The sequence below is a fragment of the Myodes glareolus genome, chromosome 2 (genome assembly GCF_982192425.1).
Source record: "Myodes glareolus chromosome 2, mMyoGla1.1, whole genome shotgun sequence".
Lineage (NCBI taxonomy): Eukaryota > Metazoa > Chordata > Mammalia > Rodentia > Cricetidae > Myodes > Myodes glareolus.
Genome location: NC_142027.1, coordinates 44364882 through 44389620, shown reverse-complemented (window position 1 = coordinate 44389620; position 24739 = coordinate 44364882). Strand labels below are relative to the sequence as shown.

Sequence of the window (24739 nt, the reverse complement as noted above, 5' to 3'; positions counted from 1 at the left end):
CTCTGCCTCCCCATAACTCAGTGATTTCATTTAGGTAACCTTCATATATGTATATATTTCAGGAAGTTTCCGCGGTACTAGATTTTTTGCTACCCCTCAAATGTTCCTTATTTTACAGTCTCTCTCCCCTTATATCCTCCCACAGTCTCCTCTTCCCCTCCCCACTTGATCCTTCCATTCTGCCTCTGCTTTTATTTTCACTTCGTATGTTTACATCTAAGTACTTGTGGTGAGGATGAAGTTTAGTGGTAGAGCACTTGCTTAACATGTCAAAGGCTCTGGGTTCAGAATAAAAAATTCAATGCCTACGCTGTGTTTTTCTTCCATATTTTGTGCTTGCTCTTTACCTATAGTCTAAAATAATGTTTCTCAAATACCTTCACTGTGTTGTTTACTATTTGGTGAGCTTGTTATTTTTTTCCTTACTGCTGTGGTCAAATTCAGTGTAGGTCTGGTCTTTAAAGTAATTCATTCTTACTTTCCCCCTAACTACCCAACCTTAACCATGATCAGGATATATTATATGAAAAACATCTACTTTCAATAAAAAAGAAAAAATAATGATATAACTAATAATTTGTACTTTGAATGATTTGCTAAGTTTACCCGTGTGCCATTAATTAAATGTGATTTGCTCCTCCCCATTTGCTTTTGCATATGCTGCTGTGCTGATGTGAAACACCATGCTCTTTGCAGCACTTCAGATTACAGAAAGAACTCTTGCACTAATAAATGGCTTAGTGGATAAAGGCACCTGCCACCAAGCCTAACAACCTGAGTTCAGTCTCCATAACCCATATATATCTTATAGCTTCTACCAAAAATGTTTTAAAAATTTTATGTCTTTCTTTGAAAAAATAAAAATTTACAAATGTTTTACTATTTAAAGCACCTTTAAATAGTATATTAATTGTAGTATACTAATTGTATTATACCTTTAAATAGTATGACAGTATAACAGTAAAATATTAAATAGTAAAAGGTATATTATACCTTTAAATATAATACATAGTTGGTATAAATTTAAGACATTAGGCTTATTGTATACATTTAAGGTTAATACAATTATTGTATTTATATTAACAGAGTGTGTCATTATGGCATGTTGGAAGCCTGGAAGGGAAATTAATCTATCATTATTAACATCTCATTTTATAGATAATTATATTTTTAAAGTATTCAAATAAAATGATTTTTATGGTGCTAAAAAGAGTGAAGCTTATAACGTTTATAAACATTTTAGGGCTTGATTATGAAAATAACTTCATGTTTCATCTTTGCAGAGTGACTCTAATATATTGTCTTTATCTATTAGTTTTCCAATCTTTGAAAATCCATACCCAATGGACATTCATGAATCACCAGTTACATGCACAGCATATTTTGCCGATTGCCCTCCAGATTTGATTCTAGTACTCTATTCTATAGGAGTCAAGCATAAAAAGCAAGGATACAGTAATAAGGTAAAGTTTTTCTGTATTTGTATGTCTGGTCAAGCTTTTTCTTGTCGTTTTATCTGACAGTTTGTTTTTGTTGTCGCCTTGTGTTAAAGGAGCGGTGGGCTGCGTTCCCACCCGGATCCCAGCTAGCTTACCCCCGAAATAATTACACGGAAACTGTATTCTTTTAAACACTGCCTGGCCCATTATCTGTATCCTCTTATTGGCTAACTCTTACATATTGATCTAACCCATTTCTAATAATCTTTGTAGCACCATGAGGTGGTGGCTTACCGAGAAAGATCCTAACCTGCGTCTGTCTCGGAGAGAAGAGTCATGGCGACTGCCTGCCTCTGCTTTCTTTCTCCCAGCATCCTGTTCTGTCTACTCCGCCTATCTAAGCTGCTGTCCTATCAAAAAGGCGAAGGCAGTCTCTTTATTAACCAATGCAAGTAATATATAGACAGATGACCCTCCTCCATCAGCCTTGCCTGATTTTGCTCACAAGGTGACTTGAATGAAACTTCCGAGGCTGTAAGAGGACATTGTCAAAGATGCAACCAGTGAAATTCAATTTCCTTACTGTGGCATAGTTCTAATCCTATGCAGTTATAAGTTTTTTGTACACTAAGTATGTAATTACATACTAAGATAAATTTATCAGTCATGCTTATTTTATACTACATATATAAAGTATCAGAGTCTTAATAAGCACCCTTTATTTTTTTACATGGATCATATTTTAAGAAATTTGAGAATCAGATCTTGCTAATTTATAATTTGAAAATTATAATTGTTAAACATTTGTTGCTAACATAATGAAATTTTTCTTTAAAGTATTTATAGTTATCACAAACTTTCTTATATGGTTTATGATATTGGCCCAGGATAACTGAAATGTACAATTGAAAGAAGAACTATTTATATACTGTTCTGGGTTAAATGGTACCACAATAGCTTGCTGGCAACACGTACTATATGGCATATGTTGCAACACTGTATTTATCCAAATAAAAATACTTCTCTTACTGGCTTATATAAGTGGTAATATTTGTTAAAATCTACTCTAAAGGAGTTGTTATTCTGCATTTACAGATCTATTTGTTTAATATCATCATGACAAGGCAGGCAGTAGAGTGGTGGCAGCTTCAGCTCTTGGGTTTGGATGTCAGCTCCTTCCCCAGTGAAAGCAGCTGAAGTGGTCTAGGTGATAAGCGCCATTCTTGTATATGAAGAGCTGCTCATGAATGGCCAGATGAATTGTGGCAAGGCCGCCAGAGGTATCCTAGCAATCCTCACAAAGCTCGGGTCATCTAGCTCCACAAAACAGTCCACAATAGAAATAACCTAGATGCCAGTTTACCAGCCTCATAGCCTTGATCATGTGCCCAGTGACAAACTTACCACAGAATCTGCAGCATGGAGCAAACAGCATTTGAAAGTCATACTTGCAGTAATGCTCGCCATCACACTCGTACAAGAGTCAGAAGCACAGTGCACACACAAAGCATTGCTCCTGGTAGAGTACCCCATTGCTGTTGATGACTTGCTCTGTAAGGACAAACTGGTCCTGGCAGGACTGGCACATGGCATCAGTCAAGTCAAGTATTCAGACATGTGTTGCTTCCCATTGTAGTGGCTGTGTGCCTAGCTCTGGTTAGCAATCCTGGCTATCTTCAAGGTTTTCTGATACACAATCTGTCATTCATTATTAGTTTAGTTTTAAATACAGGAGGCCTGTGCCCTTTTGTGTCTCTCAATGCTTTTCCTTGGTGTTTGGCTGTGATATACCTTGATGTGGATGTCTTGGGTTTTATTCCAATTTCTAGACTCTGTAAGTTCATTTTTTTTTTTGTCAAATTGAAGACAACAATGCAATTGTTCTTTGGCTGTTTTATAATGATGTGATATTAAATATTTTTATTATTTTGTAACATTTAATTCTAAAACCTTAAGCATTTAAACTGGAAAAATTAAACTCCTATGTTTTCCTTGACAATCTTCTTAGGAATGGCCAGTCAGTGGAGGAGCTTGGAATCTTGGAGCACAAACTTACCCAGAAATTATTATTACTGGGTAAGTCAGAAGTTTTCTAAGTTATAAATTATAACACATTATGTTATAAACTTAAAAACAATAAAAAATATTTGTTTAGGCTTGACAATCTTATGAAATTATACTCTATGCAGATGAATCATTTAAGTAAAAGTAAGAAGAATCTGAGAAATAGCTTTAATACATAGTTCTTAACTTTAATGAGAGGAACAATCACATTGCTGGAAAAAGAATTATACTTAGATTATATTAGCAGAAGAAAGTCAAAGGAAAATTATGAGATTCACAGAGAATGCTTTATTTGGAAATTATAGAATATTAACTTCAGGAAAGTCTCTTCCTCATCAATCGTGTTTATTCCTGAATGGCTGATGTGTTTTTGTCTACTGTCTTTCTGCATCATTTGGAATAACCAAATGGATTTTTTTTTGATTTTGGATAATGAGATTTTCATTCTGGATAATTAAAATTTGCCAAATGATTTTTATTAAAATGTTTGCTTGGTTTATATTCCTAAGATAATTTTCTTTGGTTATAAAGAATTACTCTTTCTGTATCTCTTATTCATATTTTCTTGATGATTTTTTGTCTATGTTTATTGGGATATTGTTGAATCTTTTTTCTTACAATATTTTTTTCTGGGTTTGGTTTCACATAATTCTGACTTTTCCAAATGTGTTGGAAAGTACTGTGGCCTCTTTGTTTTGTAGATAAGTTTGTATATAATTGGTATAAATTATTAATCATGACAGTTTTAATTAGTTTAAATATTCACTTTACATTTTGATAAATATTCGAGTTATCTTTTTATTAAATGTTAACAATTTTATTTTAAAATTTCATTCATTCCATAAGCTATTTTACTATTCACTATGATATGTCTAATTTTCCAGAAAAAAATCAAAGATTTTTCTTTCTCTTGTATTCAGAGTACAGTGTATCTTTTTTGTTAATTGCTTTTAATGAGCTATACATTTTCTCTGCTCCCTTCCCCTACATCCCTCTTCTCTTCTACCCTCTCCTGTGACCCTATACTCCCCATTTACTCAGGAAATCTTGTCTTTTTCCAATGTATCTTTTTAAAAATCATTTTTAAGCTTAGAAATGGTTTGTCATACATCAATATTCATTACAATATTATTTTAATAATAATAACAATAATTAGTCAATGTTGTAGGTATTTAGAGTGACTATTTTATTTGATTTACTTTAATTAATATTAAGTTATTTTTATTTAGTCATGCTGATGGATCAATAAAATTTTGGGATGCCTCTGCAAGTAAGTTTTATGTTTCTCACCATTCAAGAGAAAACATTTGGTTAATATTTATTCATGGCCATCTACCACTTTTTAATTTGAAAAAAATGCCATTTCAGAAATATTTTAGCATAATTATGATTATATTGCTTTGTTACAAAATTCATATCCTGTATTTTAGATCATCTTAAGGTATCTCTACCTAATTGTATTCAATAATATTAAATAAACAAGACTATGGCCACTCTTTCAAAAATCCTATGTTAAAAAAATGTTACATTAGGAAAATAGCCATGCTTTACCAGATTAATTGTTCAAGGAATTCCCTCTGTGTCCTATGTGCATGTTATTTGACAAGTATCTTTATTCCTCCATTCTCAGCTTCCCTATTCAACTCTATAATGTTCCATGAGAATAAAAAAGAAATTATTTGATAACATAAAAATCTTTGAAATTTTTTGACAGTTAAATAATTTAAGGAATAACATATGGTCAATGTGGAAACCCCTATTAACTTACCTAAGTATTCATTATACCCATATATGTCATTCACAAACCATGGTTGTAAGAAAAGTTAAAGAAATGCACATGTGTAAATACATGTCAAACTAAGAAAAATTTAAATGTAGTGCAATCAACTGCTATTTTCCTAAGAAATTATAGAGGTTTATTTGAACTAGTGAATTTCAAGGAAGATTATTTATATATGTATTATTTATTTACCTTTCAGACAGAATTTTTTAGGTAGCCTATTCTGGCCTCTACGACCCTCAAGCCTCAGCCAATCACTTTCTAGGATTACAATTATTCACCAGAAGCCCAGGTAGAAAGGATATTTTAATGAATTAACAGCTAATCTGAATTTTGTTAGGTAATTAAAACTCCAGTGGTTCTCAACCTTCCTAATGCCATGATCCTTTCAGTATAGATCCTCATGTTGTGGTGACCCCAACCATAAAATTATTTCATTGCTACTTCATAACTATAATTCTCTACTGTTATGAATTTTAATATAAATATATGATATGCAACCCATGCAGAATCATCAATCATCCCCCAGGAGTCACGGACTCACAGGTTGAGAACCACTTGCTTGACTGTCTAGTCAAGAATAGGAAGAGAAGAACAACTGAGCAATACTTTTAGTTTCTGAGAATGTATAATCAGGAGGCAAGAATCATGAAAATAAGAAATACAAGAAAACTGAATAATGTAGAAGGAGGCTTCTTGTTCGTTCCCAGCATCTCAGACCCGAAATAACACATCGACACTATGTTATTTAAATCACTGCTTGACCAATCAGCTTATGCATATTTCTGGGTTACTCTTTTATCTTAAATTAACCCACTTTTATTAGTTTATATTTTACCACAGGGTTCATGGCCTACTGGCAAGGTTCTACCTAGCAGCTCTCATCTTTCCCCTCTGCCGGCTTCATGGCATCTCATTAACTCCACCTTCTTCCTCCCAGCATTCAATTTAGTTTTCCCAACCTAGCTCTATTCTGCCTTCTCGCAGGCCAAAGAAGTTTCTTTATTCATAAACCAATAAAAGTAACACAGATAAGGACTTCCCACACCAGACTAATATGACACAAAGGTGTTGTCTAACGTACAATTTCTATTTCAGTGTTTACCAGCTATCTCAATGATGTCCTTTATAATAGCAACAACTAGAAGGAATTATTGCTTTTAATGTGGTCATATTTCAAGATATTTAAAATGTAGAGCGAGCCCAAATATTTCATGTCACTGACAATGTTTAAAGTTCAGGCCAATTGTTTTATAGAATTGCTTTGGACTGGCCTGAATACTGCTTCTCATTAATGCCAAACTGTGCCCTTCTCGCAGGAGCTTCTGGCTTTTGAAACTCTCTTCAAGACCATTCACAGAGCAAGAGTCTTTTGTTTTGTATGGGGAATTCTGTTTTTATTGTGCTCTGAAGTGGAAATAACTTCCCCTGAGTAAATATTATTGAAAATCATTCATGAACCCAGTGTATACCATACCCTTTCTAAACTAGAAACACCAGATGAAATCTTTCCTAAAACAAGTAAAGAATTCTGTCTAAAAAAAAAATCTAGAATATTATATCAACCTCTTATCAAGCAATTAAGATGTTGTTGTGAAAAAAAACATGGCAACGTGCTACCTAAGAGAGATTTGTGTTCTGATTTCCATTATAGGCTTTCATAATTCCAATGCTCATAAATATGATTTTTCTCGTTCTCTTTATAATTTCCCTGTTGATACTAATGACAATGAGGGCCTGACACTGAGGATTTGCTATGTAAATGGGATTTGCCCTACTTGGGTTTTACTTTTGTGGTTCAACAAATGTACTGAACAAAACTTGAACAATGTCTAAGAATTAAAATCAAATTAGGAAATAACTACATTTTAATATCTTATAGTGACTCTGCAGATGTTGTACAAGTTAAAAACTTCAAAAGTATTTGAAAAGCAGAAGGTAGGAGATGGCAAACAAGCTTGTGAAATTGTAGAGGAAGATCCATTTGCTGTGCAGATGGTTTACTGGTGTCCAGAGAGCAGAATATTTTGTGTATCAGGAGTCTCTGCATATGTCATAATTTATAAATTCAGCAGACATGAAATTACAACAGAAATTGTGGTAAGTTACTTTAACTTTCCTATTTATAGTTACTAAAATAAGGCAATTATGTATTTGAACTATTGCTTGGTATGATTTTTAAGTAATTAAAAGACAGCATAAAATCTATATATTTTCCATAGTACTTTAAATTACCATTACTTAATATATTAGAAAGTAGTTTATTTCAAATTAACAGCTTTCTAATAAAACTTCCGTGTCAAAATGAACTTGTTATTTTAAAATTAATATCACTACAAACTGAACATCATGTTGTTCTCTTCAATTTTGTATCTACCTGACCGAACAGAGCCAATTCCTAAATATTCATTGTCAATATTATAATATCAGTATTATTCTTACTCATAAAGAAAAATTACTTATTATTATAGTATATAACACATTTAAAGTAGGTATTGTATAGGATATACTTAAACATGTATATGCATATATGCATTTAATTAGATAGTGTAGAGTTTTGCTGTCTGTATGGTCAATTTAGTGTAGACTTTGTTCTTTTAAAAATGTAAATGCTTAATGTTTTCTTGTTAACTAGCCATCATAAATGATTATTTATCAACTATAATGTTACTCTAAATAGTTTTTGTATACTAAAATTTTATATGGTTCAAAATATTATTATCGAAATTTTAATTTCTAAATTCATTACACAAAATTCTTATTATGCAAAATAATGATGTTACTATGGATTAATTACATCTATGTTAATATATCTATAATTTTTCTATATAATTTACCTTTTTAACCAGAATATAAAGATTATTTCATATAGGACTTTTTGTGTTTTTACCTCAACTAAAATTAATGTTTCTTTTACTGTATACTGAAAGTCCAGGGTTTAGGATCACAACCCTCGTTTTGCTATTGATTATCTTTGTGTGTGTGTGTGTGTGTGTGTGTGTGTGTGTGTGTGTGTGTGTAGCTCTGAGCAATTAATAGGCAGTAACAGAATCTTGGTACAATATATTCTCATACATATATAATTTCTTGTGTAAAAATGGCAAATGAAACATAAAAGCAAAATGGAAATACTCAAGCTAATTTCATCAGGTTTTTATAGTAGTGTTGTAGCAATCAGCACTGTGTATTAGTAAGTACTCAATAACAGATACTCAAACTGTCACTGCCAAAAAGCTTCTGGTAGTTTAGAGATTGCTATTGTAATAAGTTCGTTAATATTGCTGTGTTCATGCCATATGAATATTATTTTAATTTACTTTTAGATATAAAAATGTACATGCTACAATATAAATTAAATACTTTTTGTAAATATATGCACATATCTGTTTAAATTTCTTTCATTGGGATAACTGTCAATTTCTCCTTTTATTTTAATCATCTACCATATTATAATTTATCATAAAAAAATGTATTAGTTAGTGTTTCAATTACTTTGATTAAACACCATGACCAAAAGCAATTTGGGGAGGAAATGATTTATTTCACTTTTACTTCCAGATGTTGTCAGTCACCAGAGAAGTCATGGCAAAACTCACTCAACCAGTGTGTGAAACTGTAGGCTAGAACAAATACAGACATAGTGAAGGCATACTGCTTACTGCCTTGCTCCCCAAACCTGAAGCATCCTGCTTTCTTATATAACTCAGGACCACCTTCCCAAAGTTAGCACCACCCACAGTGGGCTGAGCCCTCCCAGGTCAATCACCAAGAAAAGACCCCAGGGGTTTGCCTACTTGCCAACCTGTTGGAAGACATTTTCTCAGTTGAGGTTCCCTCTTCCAAAATGACTTGAACTTATGTCAAGTTGACCAAACAAGTTTAAGAAATCACAGGAATATTCATTATATAAGAATTTATTTTCACTAGTAGGCATCTTCCTTATCAATTTGAGGAATTAAAAGTTATGTGGGGTTTTTTTGATCATTGTCATTGAATAGTTCATATAATTTACTATTTAATTCAGCTGAAAAATAATTCTCAAAGTGTAAGTTATTGAATTTACTGGTCTAACATTTAAGAATAGTTTTTTTAAACTCTCAAATATATTAATGTAGTTACTATTATTATTATAACTTAGACTAAATGAAAATCTGACTTTTTTAGTCATTAGAGGTACGACTTCAGTGTGATGTTGAAGACATTATCACCCCTGAGCCAGAAACAAGTCCTCCATTTCCAGATCTCTCCTCTCAACTCCCCTCTTCAAGGAGTCTTTCTGGAAGCACTAATACTGTGTCTAGTGAAGGGGTGACGAAGGACAGCATCCCGTGCCTCAGGTAAGAACTACTACCAATTGCTGAAGCATGTTCCTATGTTAGTTATAGAATTCATGCACACTGTAACAGATAAATAATAACAGTTATTATTGTCTCTCGTTAAATTAGTTATAAGAGTGGCATTATTTCTTTGAATAACTAACTCTTAAATAAGTATGGAAAATTTACAGATAAGATTTCGACAACAAAAACTATACAATTAGCAGCAATCTATAGCTTTTTCCTACTTTTTAAAAGATTTTCAAAAAGGAAATATAAGCATGAATTAATTCAAGGAAAAATCTACAGGCAAAAAAAATCATTAATTTTAGTTAGAAAAAAGCTCTTTTATTATTATTTTATTACTTTAAAAATACAATCCAAATTCCCATTCCTTCCCTCCTCCCACTCCCTCCACATACCCTCCCCCCCTCTAATCCTCAAAGAGGACAAGGCACCCTGCCCTGTGGCAAGTCCAAGGTCCTCCCCACTACATCTAGGTTGAGCAAGATATATATATATATCCAAAGAAAAAAGGATCCCCAAAAGCCAGTACATGCAGTAGAGATAAATCCCAGTGTCACTATCAGTACCCCCTCAGTCTTCCCAACTGTCAACCCCCGCTTCAGAGAGACTTGTTTGTTCCCATACACGTTCACTCCCAGTCCATTTGGAGTTGGTGAGCTCCCATTGGCTCAGGCAAACTGTCTCAGTGGGTGAACCCCTCATGGTCTTGACCTCCTTGCTCATATTCTCATTCCACCCACTCTTCAACTGGACCTTGGGAGCTCAGTCCAGTGCTCCAATGTGGTTCTCTGCCTCTGTTTCCATCTGTTATTAGACGAAGGTTCTATGGTGATATTTAAGATAATTATCAGTCTGACTACAGGGAAAAGCCAGTTCAGGAACCCTCTCCTCTATTGTTTAGGGTGTTAGCTGGGGTTATCCTTGTGGATTTCTGGAAATTTTTCTAGAGCCAGGTTTCTTGCTAACCCCATAATGGCCCCCTTAATCAAGATATCTCTTTCTTTGCTCTCATCTCTGTCCTTCCTCCATCTCAACTATCCCATTCCCTGATGTTCTCAGCCCTCCCCTTCTCCCCTTCTTTCTACCTCCACCCCCATGCTCCCAATTTTGTCAGGCGATCTTGTCTGTTTCCAATTGCCAGATGTGTCTATATATGCTTTTCTTTGGGTTCACTTTATTACTTAGCTTCTCTAAGATCATGAACTATAGGTTCAATGTCCTTTGTTTATGGTTAATATCCACTTATGAATGAGTTTACACTGTATTCGTGTTTTTGGATATGGGTTACCTCCCTCAGAATAGTGTTTTCTAATTCCAACCATTTGCATGCAAAATTCAAAATGTCATTGTTTTTTACCGCTGAGTTGTACTCATATGTGTAAATGTGCCACACAGCAAAAAGCTCTTCTAAGTTTATAAATGTATTTGTTTGCATTTGTTTATTTGTGTGCTGTTGGGAGGAGATCCGCTTGTTAGTTCCTGGCCTCCCAGAACCAAAGTAACCACACAGAAACTGTATTAATTAAAACACTGCTTGACCCATTAGCTCTAGTTTTTTATTGACTGATTCTTAAATTAATTTAACTCCTTTCTATTATCTGTATATCGCAACGTGACAGTGGATTACCAACAAAGTTTCAGTATGTGTGACTCTGGCGGCGGCTCCATCACTTCTCTCTGACTCCACCTTCCTCCTCCCTATACTATATATATATGCTATAGGCCAAGCCAGTTCTTTATTCATTAACCAATAAAAGCAATAAAAGGAACATATAGACAGAAGGACCTCCCACACCAGTGTGCATTTACACACTTACCCCCACACACCTTATTTCGTACATGTAAATGTCAAAGGACAACCTGTAGGAATCTATTCTTTCTAACTTGTGGGGTCATGGGGATGACGCACTCAGGTCTTTCAGTTTTGATGGCAAGCACCTCTACCTGCTGAACTACCTTGCCAGCCCATTTCTACCTTAAATTTTCCTCCAAACCACTTTACTTCATTTAAGTGAATTCAAAGAAGGTGAAAACCAATAAAATAACAGAACATTTAAAATGTCAACGTAAACCTAATTGTTTCCTAAGAAGACCTATCATGAGAATACAAATCTTCTAACTACCTAAACATTTATAAAATGTGGAAGAATTTGAGATAAGGACAATGGAAGAAAACCTGTGAAATAAAGGTCTTGTGTGAAGATGAAGTTAGCATTAACAATTTTCATTGTGTAATAGGGTTGACTTGAGAAGCACTTAGTAACTCTCATCTGCATTCTTGCCTCCAATGTTATATATTTTGGAAGCATGATTCTATGTAAATTCTTAAAGTGCATGAGCATGCTAAAGATGTATGTGCTAAAATTATCTTTTCTCTTTCTTCTAGTGTTAAAACAAGGCCAGTGCGGATGCCACCGGGCTATCAAGCAGATCTTGTTATTCAGTTGGTATGGGTCGATGGTGAGCCTCCTCAGCAGATTACCAGCCTTGCTGTAAGCTCAGCGTATGGAATGTGAGTGGTTAAACTTTCTTTCTAGTTAGTATTACAGAATTCTAAACAGTTTACAAATGTTTCTTTTAAAATATTAAGACTTAAAAGTTAGAGAAATTCTTTAGTTCAGTTTTTATTAGATTGACCATAGTATGATATATTAATAATTAAACTTGTGCTATGATAATTTTATTTGTTTTTTTTCTTGATTTCATATTAGTGGTAATGTTCCTACTTCAGATTTTTCCTTTTGGATTGATTTTGATTTTCTGCCTCTTTTCCTTTACATTTCACTTTTGGGCACCTTCCTTTGACCAGTCCTGTAGATTTCACTTCTACTTTGTTTAATTGATAGTAGATCTGCCTGCAGGTCTCGGCTTCAGGTACACTTGCAAATAGAGGAAGTGTTAGGTTTCTGATGAGAACTGACTCTTTCATCCTTCTTGGGGATTTCTGAGCTCAGTTGTAAGGTACTTGAATGGTATAATCCATGTTCCCCATTACTTTATGCGGAAAGTGCATGCATTATTTTCTGACCCAGTTACCTTGAAGATGGGTGAATTCAAGCAGTTTCAAGATACCCTTTTCAGAAGATTGGCCTTCAAAGGCAGGAGCAAGGTTGTGGAGACATGCCACTCAAGTCAGGAACTGAAGAGAATTGGAGTAAATCATTAGAGAAAACATTTTCTGTGTATAGGAATTCCACTGAAGAGCATATGAGAATGACAGCTAGGATGATTGCCTTATAGAACTTCAGTTACAAAAAAAAATCCTATCTCAAATCATCACCAAAGTGAATTCCACAAAATATTAAAGAATAAATATACTTATTATACAGAATCCTTCTGAGATTTATGAAAGATAACATCATAATTGTCTCATTTTGAGGTAACATAAATTTGAGGACTTGAAAATGTTATTACAAGAATGGAAAATTATGTCTATGACTTAGATCAATATGAATTAAAAATTCTACTAAAATATAAATAAATCTATCAAGAAAACTTATAAAATTTTTCATAACCAAAGTTCAATTGCATTGGGACTATAGATAGTTTTATCATTTTAAATGAGTCAGGGCAATTTATCAAATTAACAGAATAAAGTGGAAAAATCATATGATTATATCAGGGATGCCAAAACAAAAAGCATATGAGAAGCTGCCCATGCCCCAACAGATAGAGTTGCCCCAGTCACATACTGGAAGTACTGGGTAGACTCAGAGGTTAGAACAACATGGCCACTAGAAGTTGGGAAGAAATGGTAAGATGAATGGAAGAAGAATTGGAGCAGAGAGTATAAGGGATAGACTTGATCCAAACACATCGTGTACATGTACAGAGTTCTCAAACAACAAAACACACACATGCAAATACACACACGACAATGTTCAATACCCGTGGTGAGTTTAAAAGAAGCTTCTAGCTAGGAATATGAAGACAATTTTCTTACTCTAATATGTTGCAACAAGCACTATACTTTACAGTGACATGATAGACATTTCACCTCTGAGTTTTAAAAATATAAAAGTTTACTTGGGCTGCTGTAATAAAATACCTTAGACTTGGAAATTTATATACAACAGAAGTATATTCCTCAGTTCTAGAGACTGGGAAGTCTAAGATCAGGGCCTGAGCAGATTCAGTGTCTGACAAGTGCTCACTCTTTTAGAAATGGCGTTTGACTGCATTCTCAGGTAGAAGATACAGCAAACAAGCTTTCTTTCCTTATGAGGGACCTGATCTCATCTGTGACATGGAAGTCCTCAAGACCTAAAGACTCCACATCTCAATACTATCACCTTTGGGTTTTATGTTAAGCATCCTTGATAATATGCATTATAGTTATTAATTGCCATGTGCCATTTAAGCTTATTGAGAAGCTAGCTCTAAGAAAAATGGTTGATGTGCTCCCTAATTTCAAGCCTAAGCATGTTTTCTCCAAAATGCCCCTAGACATAGGGATAGGCTGGCTCAATAGCCTTGTGACATCAGAAAAAATCAACCAGCAAAGAGTTCTGAAAACATTGTGTCCTTGAGAACAACTAGGAAGAGAAACCATTTTCAGCAGAGACTTCTGCTAATTATCACTCTAAATGTCTTCAGTGGGAGTGAGAAGCCAGGAGCTCATCCAGAAAGAGAAAGTGCAATCTGGAACTCCAGCTGACTGCCTCGGCTTCCCCAGTTGATGTCTGTCAGAGAAGCCCTAAACTTTATATTATCTTTGTTCTCTCAAGCAGGACACTCCTGGATGTTCTCTTCTCGATGTTGTGAACTGAACTGATGGTGTTTCCATAACCTGACTTAAGTCTGTTTGTTCTTTCACTTCTGCTTGCTATAAACCTAATAAATTCACTAATTCAAAATTGAAAATACTTCTATTGTAAGTCATTTTTAGACCACATAGAATACGTGATTTGGGGTAGATATAGAAATTCAGACCATAGCTTTTTGCTCCTAATTCCCAAAAGTTCATGTATTTATCACTTGTAAAATAAACTTTATTCAACAATAGCACCAAAAGTCTTAGCATTTCAGCATCAGTATATAAGATTTCAGACTGAAGTTTCATCTAGATGTTACCTGAATAGATAGGTATAAGACTCAAAGTATGGTTCATTGAGAGGTCAACTCTGCTACCTAAATGTTTCACTCACCTACATAAAGTTATGATTCATGAGTCAATATCTTCTCTAGCCATGATCCTATGAAATTAAATGCTTACAAAATAAAAGGGCAATTATTTGTCCCACCATTCCAAAAGTCATAAGTATTAAGTGGGGGAGCATACTATATTTCAACTAAAAACAAAATACGACATGGAAACATTAAATCTGAAGTCTGGTTGATAACTCGTCTTCGTATTCCATCTTTTGAACACAATGAAGCATAGTTGGGCCTGAAGGTTTAGAGTAACCTTGTTGCTAGTGGAGAATAGTTGGTTGTGCAACTCTAATGCGCTGGCATCTCATACCTGAAACTCTCCTATGGTAAGGTAGATAGTGGCATACTCTATAGCAAAGAGATTATACTCCAGGAATCATTGCCCTCATAGGTGCTTTCTTGCTCTTCTTTGTCAGTTTTCTGGCTAGGACCCAAAACCCCAAGGGAAATGTTGGTGAAGAGAGCAAACCCATATTTTGCATTCATGTGCCATGGCAGCTGGCATGAATTGGATATCATCAAATTTTGTGACCTGAGTACTCCTGAGGGACAGTTACTATGTCCCACAATGCACCTGAGGCTACTGAAGTTGTACATGAAATTGATACAAACCACTGTTAAAGAATATGAGTAGGAGAAACACATCACACACCAAGATTCCTTAGTCTTTTAATATCCCTGTTGAGATGAGTTTCATGTTCTAAACATTCACACTCTAGGACTGTGATGATCGTGTCAGCCCAATTATCTCAAAACTGCCTTTAGATCCTTCTTCCAATATCTTGTTGGATAGTTTCTGCTTTCTTTGTAATTATAATTTTAAATGCAGTTTTCACACTTGGCTTGAAAAACAGAGAAACTATTCTTTTTAAAAAGTTATCATTAATGTTAACATCTTAAAATGTAATTCAAGATGGTTTAGAATATATCACCCAAATTCTTTATTTTTATAATTAAAATGTTTGTTTTTCCATTTTAATTAAAATACAGCAATCACACATATATATGGAATTAGTAATATTTCATTAACTATATGAAATGTATAGTAGTCAAATCAAATTGGTGAGCATTTCTAGCTCATTTAATTCCATTTGTCAACTTTTGCTTCTGTTTACTATTCTTTTTAGGCTCTAACAAGAAAAAAGTATAACCTGAACCAACGTGTTTCCTTTGTATTCCAGTATTTTCAGAGTTTCTTGTTTTACACTTGGGTTTCTTATTTATTTTGAAGTAGTTTTTTAATATAGGCTGAAATGCAGTATTTATTTCAGTATTCTATGTGGATATCAAGTTTCCACAGTACTATTTGTTGAACAGGCTGTCCTTCACTATAGATTTTTGTTTCCTTTGTTGACTGTTTAAGTTGTCTCTCCACTCTGAATACATGTACATTTACTTCTGGGATTCCTCTTTTTTTGAATGATATGTCACTTTATGTCAGACTTATTTTGACCACTATGGTTCTGTAGGACGAAAGATTCTGTACATCATTGCCTTCAGCTTCGTTGTTGTTATTTGTTTCCATTATGCTTGCTTTGGCTATTTGGAATTGTTGTGCTTCCATTTAAATATTAAAAACAGAATTTTTTCTGGTTTTATGAAAAGTGCCATTGGTTTCTTGCTAGGTATTACACTGAATTTTTTTTTTCAAGACTGAATTTTTCTGTAGCTGTGGAGCGTATCTTTGAACTAACTCTTGTAGACCAGGCTAGCCTCAAACTCACAGAGATCTGCCTGACTCTGCCTCTCTACTGCTGGGATTAAAGGTGTGTACCACCACTACCCAGAAATATATTGAATCTTTTTTAAAAACATTTATTTTATTTTATGTGTATGAGTGTTTTGCCTGCATAGATGGATGTATGCCACATGTGCACCTGGTGCTTGTGGAGGCTAGACAAGGGTATCAGATACCCTGAAACTGGAAGTACAGAAGTTGCTAGAAATTGAACCTGTATCCTCTGAGAGAGCAGTCAGTGCTTTTAGCTGCTGAGCCATCTCTTCAGCTCTTGTATTAAAATATTACTGCAGCTAATACAGATATTTTAATAATGTTAGTTCTTTCATTCTAAGAATCTAATAGGTCTTTCTACTTTTCTACTTTGTGTATCTCTCTCTCTCTCTCTCTCTCTCTCTCTCTCTCTCTCTCTCTCTCTCTCTGTGCCTGAGAGGTCACAAGTGTATATGTATACATGTCCAAATGTGTGAGGGCACACATGCACATGGAGACCAAGGATTAACATGTCTTTTTCTATCACTCTTTATTTGCTGAGACAGTCTTCCACAGATCCCAGAGATAGCCAGTTTAGCTAATTTGATTAGCCCATTTGTCCTGGGGATCCAGTCACTAACTCTAGTACTCTTAGGTTATATAAACACTCATCTTTTACATGGGTCTGACCAGCAGTTCTCATACTTGTAGAGTCCTCTCTCTGGTCCAGAGAAAGATCCATGATAGCTGTGTTTTGTTTTGAATAAGTTTGTTTATTAAGTATGTAGCAAGTAGAAATAAAATAAAAGAAACACAATATTCAAATAGATAGAAGTAACAGATAGATAGCAAAATATCAAATCAGTTTACAGCATACTGCAAAGGCTACAAGATAGCCTGATTTGGGAGAGCAAACAAAAGTAGTATCATCAAATCAAGGACCTAGTAACATAAAGCAAAAATCAGCTGGGGAAGTTGAAGCAGTCAGTTCTAAGAGTTACAGGTTGAGACTTCTCTCCCTGGACCAACCTCTGACTTCCTGTTCCTGCTTCAAGTGCTGATATTCTGTGAGTAACAATAGTAACCTCTGTTGTTCTCAAGAGCACATGTTTTTGTTCTTGGACTATTTGCTTCTCTTTCCCCTTTGCAGAGCCAGGAAGGAAGCCCCAGGATAGGGACTTTACAGAATGCTTGACAAAAACCTATTTGAGTCTGAGACTTATAACCCATGTTGAGTTTACTTATTTGTACTTTGAGATATAATTGGTAAACAAAATGTCAGTTTTAAAGTGTATAACATGATGACTCTCTCTATATATAATATATACACACATATTACATATTATATAAAAAGAGAGAGAATCTTGACTTTCCAATGGTCAGAATTCTCAATTTTATGATGGTGTGAAAATGATATCTATTCAATAGAAATAACCTTTCAAATACTGAGTTTGGATTTTTCCCTAAACTAACAACATGCAGTACTTCTCCAAAGGTTGAGCCATAGTGGAAAGCCACTCGCAATCAGCAACACTATTATGAAGGAAAACAGCTGATATGTCTTCTATACAATATAGCTAACTGCTGGTTAAGTGTCCATCTCTTCCTTTTTCATGTCCTTGAATCTATGGCAGGCAGCATTCTAATCTTTTATGCACTTGACATTTTTAGATTACAAATGTAAGTAAAATCATATAGTGTCAGTCTTTCTGCATCTTGCTTATTTTACATAGCATAATATCTTCCAGTATCTACACTACTACAAATCTCAGAATTTCCTTTCATTTTTAGGCAAATTAGTATTCTATTGTATGTAATCGTAATTTCTGCATGCATTCATTTATCAATAGATGCGTAAGACAATGAGTAGAGGAGTGTAATATCCACCTTAGATATTTTATTCACTTTAGTTATAGACTAAGAAATGAGGTCACAGGTGTAACACCTGATTCTATGTTACCCCGTCGGTGCAGTTCGCGCGCCACTGTACCTTACACGTGGGCAAGGGCCTGGAAATTGAAAGAACACACAAGAGACCTGAGTCATTTGAAAGGAGATCAGCCGAATGCCATTTATTCAACTTTGGGGAAATCCTATTATACCTAGCTGCTACACAAGGATTTCCACCCAGGCAGGTGGGAAATTACCATCCCAAAGATGAAATAATGCCCTACAGCTAGTCACCAGGCGAGGCAGAGGGAGCACAGGAACAAACTGGATGTTTTAGCTGGCTGACCAGAAACTGTCCTCAAGATGCACCCCAGGAGCAAGGGTAGACCTGGGCCCTGCACACAGGATCATGTAACAGTTATATTTTTTAAGTGTTTTGAAGAGCCCCCGTATCATTTTACATACTGATTGCATGGGTTTACATTCCCATCAGTAATACAAAGGGCTTCTGTTCTTACTGATGAATTTCTCTTCCTGAGGATAGCAGTCTTGTCAGGTGTTAGGTGATATTTTATCATGGCTTTGATCTGTATTTCCTTTAATAATAATAGTGAGCATATTTTTGTTTAACTAATTTCCAGAATTATTTCCTCCTTGAAAAAAATCTATTCTGGTCATATGCCAAATTAAAAATAAATTCTTTGCCCATTTATAAGCAGTGTTTTCACTATGGATTTGTATGAGTGGCTTATATGTTTATTTTAAATATTTATTTCACTAGGTATATATTTATTTTCTTTTTTAAAAAAAACAAGCTATCTGTTTTCATTATACATACCAATCCAAGTTCCCACACCCTCCCCTCCTCCTCCCATTCCCTCTACAAACCCTCCCACCCCACCAATCCAATCCTCAGAGAGGATAAGGCACCTTGCTTAGGGGAAGGTCCAAGGCCCTCCCTACTATATCTAAGCTGAGCAAGGTATCCATCCAAAGAGAATAGGTTCCCAAAATGCCAGTACCAGCAGTAGGGATTAATCCTAGTGGCCCTCAGTCTGCCCCAGCCATGCAACTGTCAACCACATTCAGAGGGACTAGTTTGGTCCTATGCTTGTTCTTTCCCAGTCAGACTGGTGTTGGTGAGCTTCCATTAGCTCAGGTAGACTGTTTCAGTGGGTGTCCCCATCATGGTCTTGACCTCTTTGCTCGTATTCCCATTTCTCCCACTCTTCAACTGGACTTTGGGAGCTCAGTCCAGTGCTCTGATGCATCTCTCTGCCTCTGTTTACATCAGTTGCTAGATGGGGGTTCTATGGTGACATTTAAGATATTTCTCAGTCTGACTACAGAGCCAGTCAAGATCAGCCCCCTCTCCTCTATTGCTTAGGGTTTTAGCTGGGGTCATCCTTGTGGATTCCTGGGAATTTCTCTAGAGCCAGGTTTCTTGTTAACCCTGTAATGACTCCCTCAATCAAGATATCTCTTTCCTTGCTCTCATCTTTGTCCTTCCTCCTTCTCTACTATCTCATTCCCTAAAGTTCTCCTTACCCCTCCCTTTCTCCCCTACTCTTCCCCTTCCATCTTCCCTTCTCCCCCCACCCCTATACTCTCAATTTTGTGAGGTGATCTTATCTGTTTTCTCTTTCCAGGTAGATTTATACATGTTTTTCTTAGGGTTCACTTTATTACTTAGCTTCCCTATAATCATTAACTATAGGCCCAATATCCTTTACTTATAGTTAGTTTCCACTTATGAGTGAGTACATACCATATTCATCTTTTGGGGTCTGAGTTTACCTTACTCAGGATAGTGTTTTCTTTTTTTGTTTGTTTGTTTGTTTACAATCTTTTAATTAGATATACAATGGTTATAGCCTTAGTTTTAATATTCTTTTTTTTAAAGTAAATTTTATTAAATTATAAAAGTTTCCATTTACTCCCCTCTTCCCAACACCCTCCCACTCCCCCCACTCCCTCTCCTCCTCCCTCTTCGGCCCTTAGGGCAGTCAGGGTTTCCTGCCCTGTGGGAAGTTCAAGTTCCTCCCCCCTCCCTCCAGGTCCAGGAAGGTGAGTATCCAAACAGACTGGATCCCCAAAATCCAGTATATGCAGAGGAAACAGGTCCCAGTATCATAGTCAATGGCTTTTCAGAAAGACTTCGGGCCAGCCACATTCAGAGAATCCGGCCAAATTCCGAGAATCTGGTTAGATCACGTCCTCGTTCAGTCCCAGTCCAACTGGCCTTGGTAAACTCTCATTAGATCCGTTTCCTTGTATCAGTGGGTGATAGCATCCCTCGCAGTACTGATTTCGTTTTTCATGTTCTTCCTCCTTCTGCTCCTCATTTGGACCTCGGGGGGCTCAGTCCGGTGCTCCAATGTGGGTCTCCGACTGTATCGCCGTCCTTCGCCAAATGAAGGATCTATGGTGATAAGCAAAATATACATCAGTATGGTTATGGGCCACGGCCGATTCAGGCACCCTCTCCTCTGTCCAGAGAACAATCTGGGGGATCTCTCCTTGGACCTGGGATCCCATATATAATCAAGTCTCCTGTAAACCCTAAAATGACTCCCTTATTTGAAATATATTCTTCCCTGATCCCATATTCATCCTTCCTCCATCCCCCCAATCCTGGTCAACCGAGCTTTCCCCATTCCTCCCCTACTCCCTTCTCTCTAACCCTCTCCCCTTCCATCAACCCTCCCACCCCCCCCCCCATGCACCCGAGGTTACCTGGGACTCTTGTCTATTTTCTACCTCCTGGTGGATAGCTAAATAATCTTCATCAGGTTCATCTTCTTATTTAGCTTCTCTAGGATCACGAATAATAGGCTCAAAGACCTTTAATTATGGTTAGAATCCACTTATGAGTGAATACATACCGTGTTCCTCTTTTTGGGTCTGGCTTACCTCACTCAGTAAAGCGTTTTTTAATCTGTCCACTTTGAACCTGATAGAAGAGAAAGTGGGAAGTAGTCTACAAGATATAGGCACAGGAGGCCTCTTCCTAAGTAGGACCCCAGCAGCTCAGACAATAAGAGAAACAATGAATAAATGGGATCTATTGAAACTGAGAAGCTTCTGTAAAGCAAAGGACACTGTCAGTAGGACAAAAAGGCTGCCTTCTGACTGGGAGAAGATCTTCACCAACCCCTCATCAGACAAAGGTCTGATCTCCAAAATATACAAAGAACTCAAGAAACTAGGCACTAAAACTCTAATTAACCCAATTAAAAAATGGGGTACTGAACTGAACAGAGAATTCACAACAGATGAACTTCGAATGGCCAGAAGACACTTAAGGTCATGCTCAACCTCCTTAGCGATCAGGGAAATGCAAATCAAAACCACTTTGAGATACCATCTTACACCTGTCAGAATAGCTAAAGTCAAAAACACCAACGATAGCCTATGCTGGAGAGGATGTGGGGTGAGGGGAACACTCATCCATTGTTGGTGGGAATGCAAACTCGTGCAGCCACTGTGGAAATCAGTGGAAATTCTAATTCCATCATTTTGCATGCAAAATTCAAGATGTCATTGTTTCTCAAATGGCTAAAAGATACTTAAGGAAATGTTCAACATCCTTAGCCATCATGGAAATACAAATCAAAACAACTCTGAGATACCATCTTAACCTGTCAGAATGGCTAAGATAAAAAACACCAATGATAGTTTATACTGGAAAGGATGTGGAGTAAGGGGAACACTAATCTATTGCTGGTGGGAATGTCACTTGTACAACCACTTTGGAAATAAGTATGGTGGTTTTCAGAAAATTGGGAATCAACCTACCTCAGGATCCAGCCATACCACTCTTGAGCATATGCCCAAAAGATTCTCAATCATACTACAAAAGAATTTGTTCAACTATGTTCATAGCAGCATTGTTTGTAATGGCCAGAACCTGTTAACAATCTAAAAATACCCCTCAACTGAAGAATGAAGAAAATGTGGCACATTTGCACATTATAGTTCTACTCAGCAGTACATATTTTCTAAACATTCTAATTCTGTTGGTTTCTTTTTTATTCTTGTTGTTTATATATTCTGCTGTGGGAAAGCTACTGAGCTTGATGAATACCTCTGTTTGTGATTTTGTTGTCTGTGTTTTTATTGTCATATAAAAATCCTTGCTAAGAACAGTGTAAAGGAGATTTTTTTACCCCTTTGTTATTAGGTATGCAGTTTATGGTTTTAGGACTAAATCATTTTAAATTAATTCTTGTGAATGGCAGAAGATAAGGGTTCCCAATGATAGCTTATGCTGGAGAGGATGTGGAGTTCTCTTAATTCTTTCTCTTAAGTATGAATACAGTTTTTAGTATCTATCATTCCCTGTCTTGTATTCTTAGTTCCTGAGCTAAGGATTAGTTAACTACGTGTTTGAGGATGTATCTCTGTGCTCTCAATTCTGTTTCATTGTTCTGTGTATCTATTTAATCACAGTACCATATTAAGTAACTATGATTTTGCAATATACTTTGAAACCAGGTCCTGTGGTGTCTGTAGTTTTGTTCTTCTTTAGCAAGTATGTTTTGACTAATTCAAGTCATTAATGGTTTTATACAAATTTTAAGTAGAAAATTTATGGTAGATTTCCTTAATTTTGCAGCTAAATAAAATCTCTCTGATAATAAAAAATATCACATTTTCTCTATGTGTTTGCCTCTTGGTAGACACTAGAGTTGTTTTTAATTCCTGACTGCTGTGAGCAGTGATACGTGAGTACTAGAATGCACATTTCCAGATTGACTGATTTTGTTTACTTCACATACAAATCGAAACATGAGGTCACCAGATCTCATAGTTCTATTTTAATTTTTTGAAACTTAAATTTTTATGGAATCTACCCATTCTTTTAATTGTTTTCATGGAATTGTGTTTAAGCCTAGGACTTTTAACTTACTGATTTTTTAGAATTAAAATGAGTATCTTATATACAACATATAGTCAGGTCTTGATATGTTTTTTTAATCCAGTTAGCCAAACACTATCTAAATCTTTTGAAAGTAGGTCTCTCACTGAATATGGAGCTTATTGATTCAGCAAGAATTGCGGGCCAGCAAGTTCCAGTAGTAGATAGTGTTTGAGGATTGATAAATGAAGTTGACATTTAGTATCTACAGAATGGGTCCTTATAGTCTAACAATGGGTGTCTTATGACAGAAAGGATGAGAACCCTATAGTTGTTCAGTATATAAGGCTTTGCCTAAATGGTTCCAATATAGTATTGGAGTTCTAGAAAATTCCTATGGGGCTGCTGATCATCAATTTACTTTGGAATCTTCAAAATGTTGGTTCTAATACCTCAGCAATGTCTCAACAACAGGATGGATGAACCTTCCAGCAAGAGTGAAGGCACGGAGGCAAAAACCAAACTTTTTATGTGGGCTGCCACCTGAATATATGACCCAGATTTAGGCTGAGTCCTCCTTCTTCAAATAATCTGATTGGAAAATCTCTTCCAAGAGTGGTCAGCAGCTTGGGATTTGGTTGATTCATGATGTGGTCATGTTGACAATGAAGATGAGCTGTATCAACCTAATAAATAAAAACAAAACCTACACAATTCGCCTCCACTTTGGATTAACCATCTTGCCTGCCTTGCTTTGGGGGCTGGAGAGATGACTCAGACGTTAGGAGCACTGGATTAACATCATACTTTTCTAAGTAGACACAGTGAGGGAAAACTTACCTGTGGGTGATTGCAAAGGCACTAATTAGATGGGGTAGAGAAACTTCTGTTCAAGAAGGATACAATGGTATAGTTTCCATGTTATTACCTCTGACTGTTGAAGTCTTCCTTGGTGAGAACTCCAGGAATCTTTAGCTGCCAAAGCTTCCGGTATCTGCAATAGCTATAGTATTGAAGGCTCATCGAGTTCTAGAAGGTTCCTGGTTTTCACTTGTAATTATTTTCTCTCATGCATGGGAATTCTGTCTAAGGGGATTCCTCATTTCATGTCTAATGTGCTGGCATATACACATGATCTAAGTTGTAGATTCACTTTTAGTAGTGTGGTTGGCAGTATTTGATATGGAAATACTCAGAGAAGTAGGGTAGCCAGGATACTGTGAACAGAGGCACATAGAATTGCTAGAACAACTGGAGCACAATCATAGTTGATTGGAAAGCAACACTAGTGTATGAAGCATGAACATATCCAGATCATTTGCCGTGCCTGAACCAAAGTCTCTGGAATGTGACGTGGTTATTTGGATATGGGGAAAAAGAGACTAAACAGTATTATGGGTTCAGGGATGGGAGGTAAAAGTGCTGGATACAGAACAGTAGCATATGAGGCCCCAGTGGTAGATAAAAGCCATAACCAAAGACTCAGTGAGACCTAGC

General features: G+C 35.9%; 1 protein-coding gene across 10 annotated transcripts in view; it reads left to right on the top strand.

The window, feature by feature from the left end:
• The window catches only part of Stxbp5l (syntaxin binding protein 5L), a 242937-nt gene that overhangs the window by 144755 nt on the left and 73443 nt on the right, over positions 1-24739 (top strand). For all 10 annotated transcript variants that reach the window (XM_087899973.1, XM_087899960.1, XM_087899957.1 and 7 more), the window contains exons 13-18: positions 1316-1463; positions 3448-3515; positions 4733-4773; positions 7166-7383; positions 9448-9620; positions 12013-12138. In XM_087899973.1, coding sequence (XP_087756099.1) covers positions 1316-1463; positions 3448-3515; positions 4733-4773; positions 7166-7383; positions 9448-9620; positions 12013-12138 — 774 coding nt within the window. The remainder of the gene's footprint in view (positions 1-1315; positions 1464-3447; positions 3516-4732; positions 4774-7165; positions 7384-9447; positions 9621-12012; positions 12139-24739) is intronic.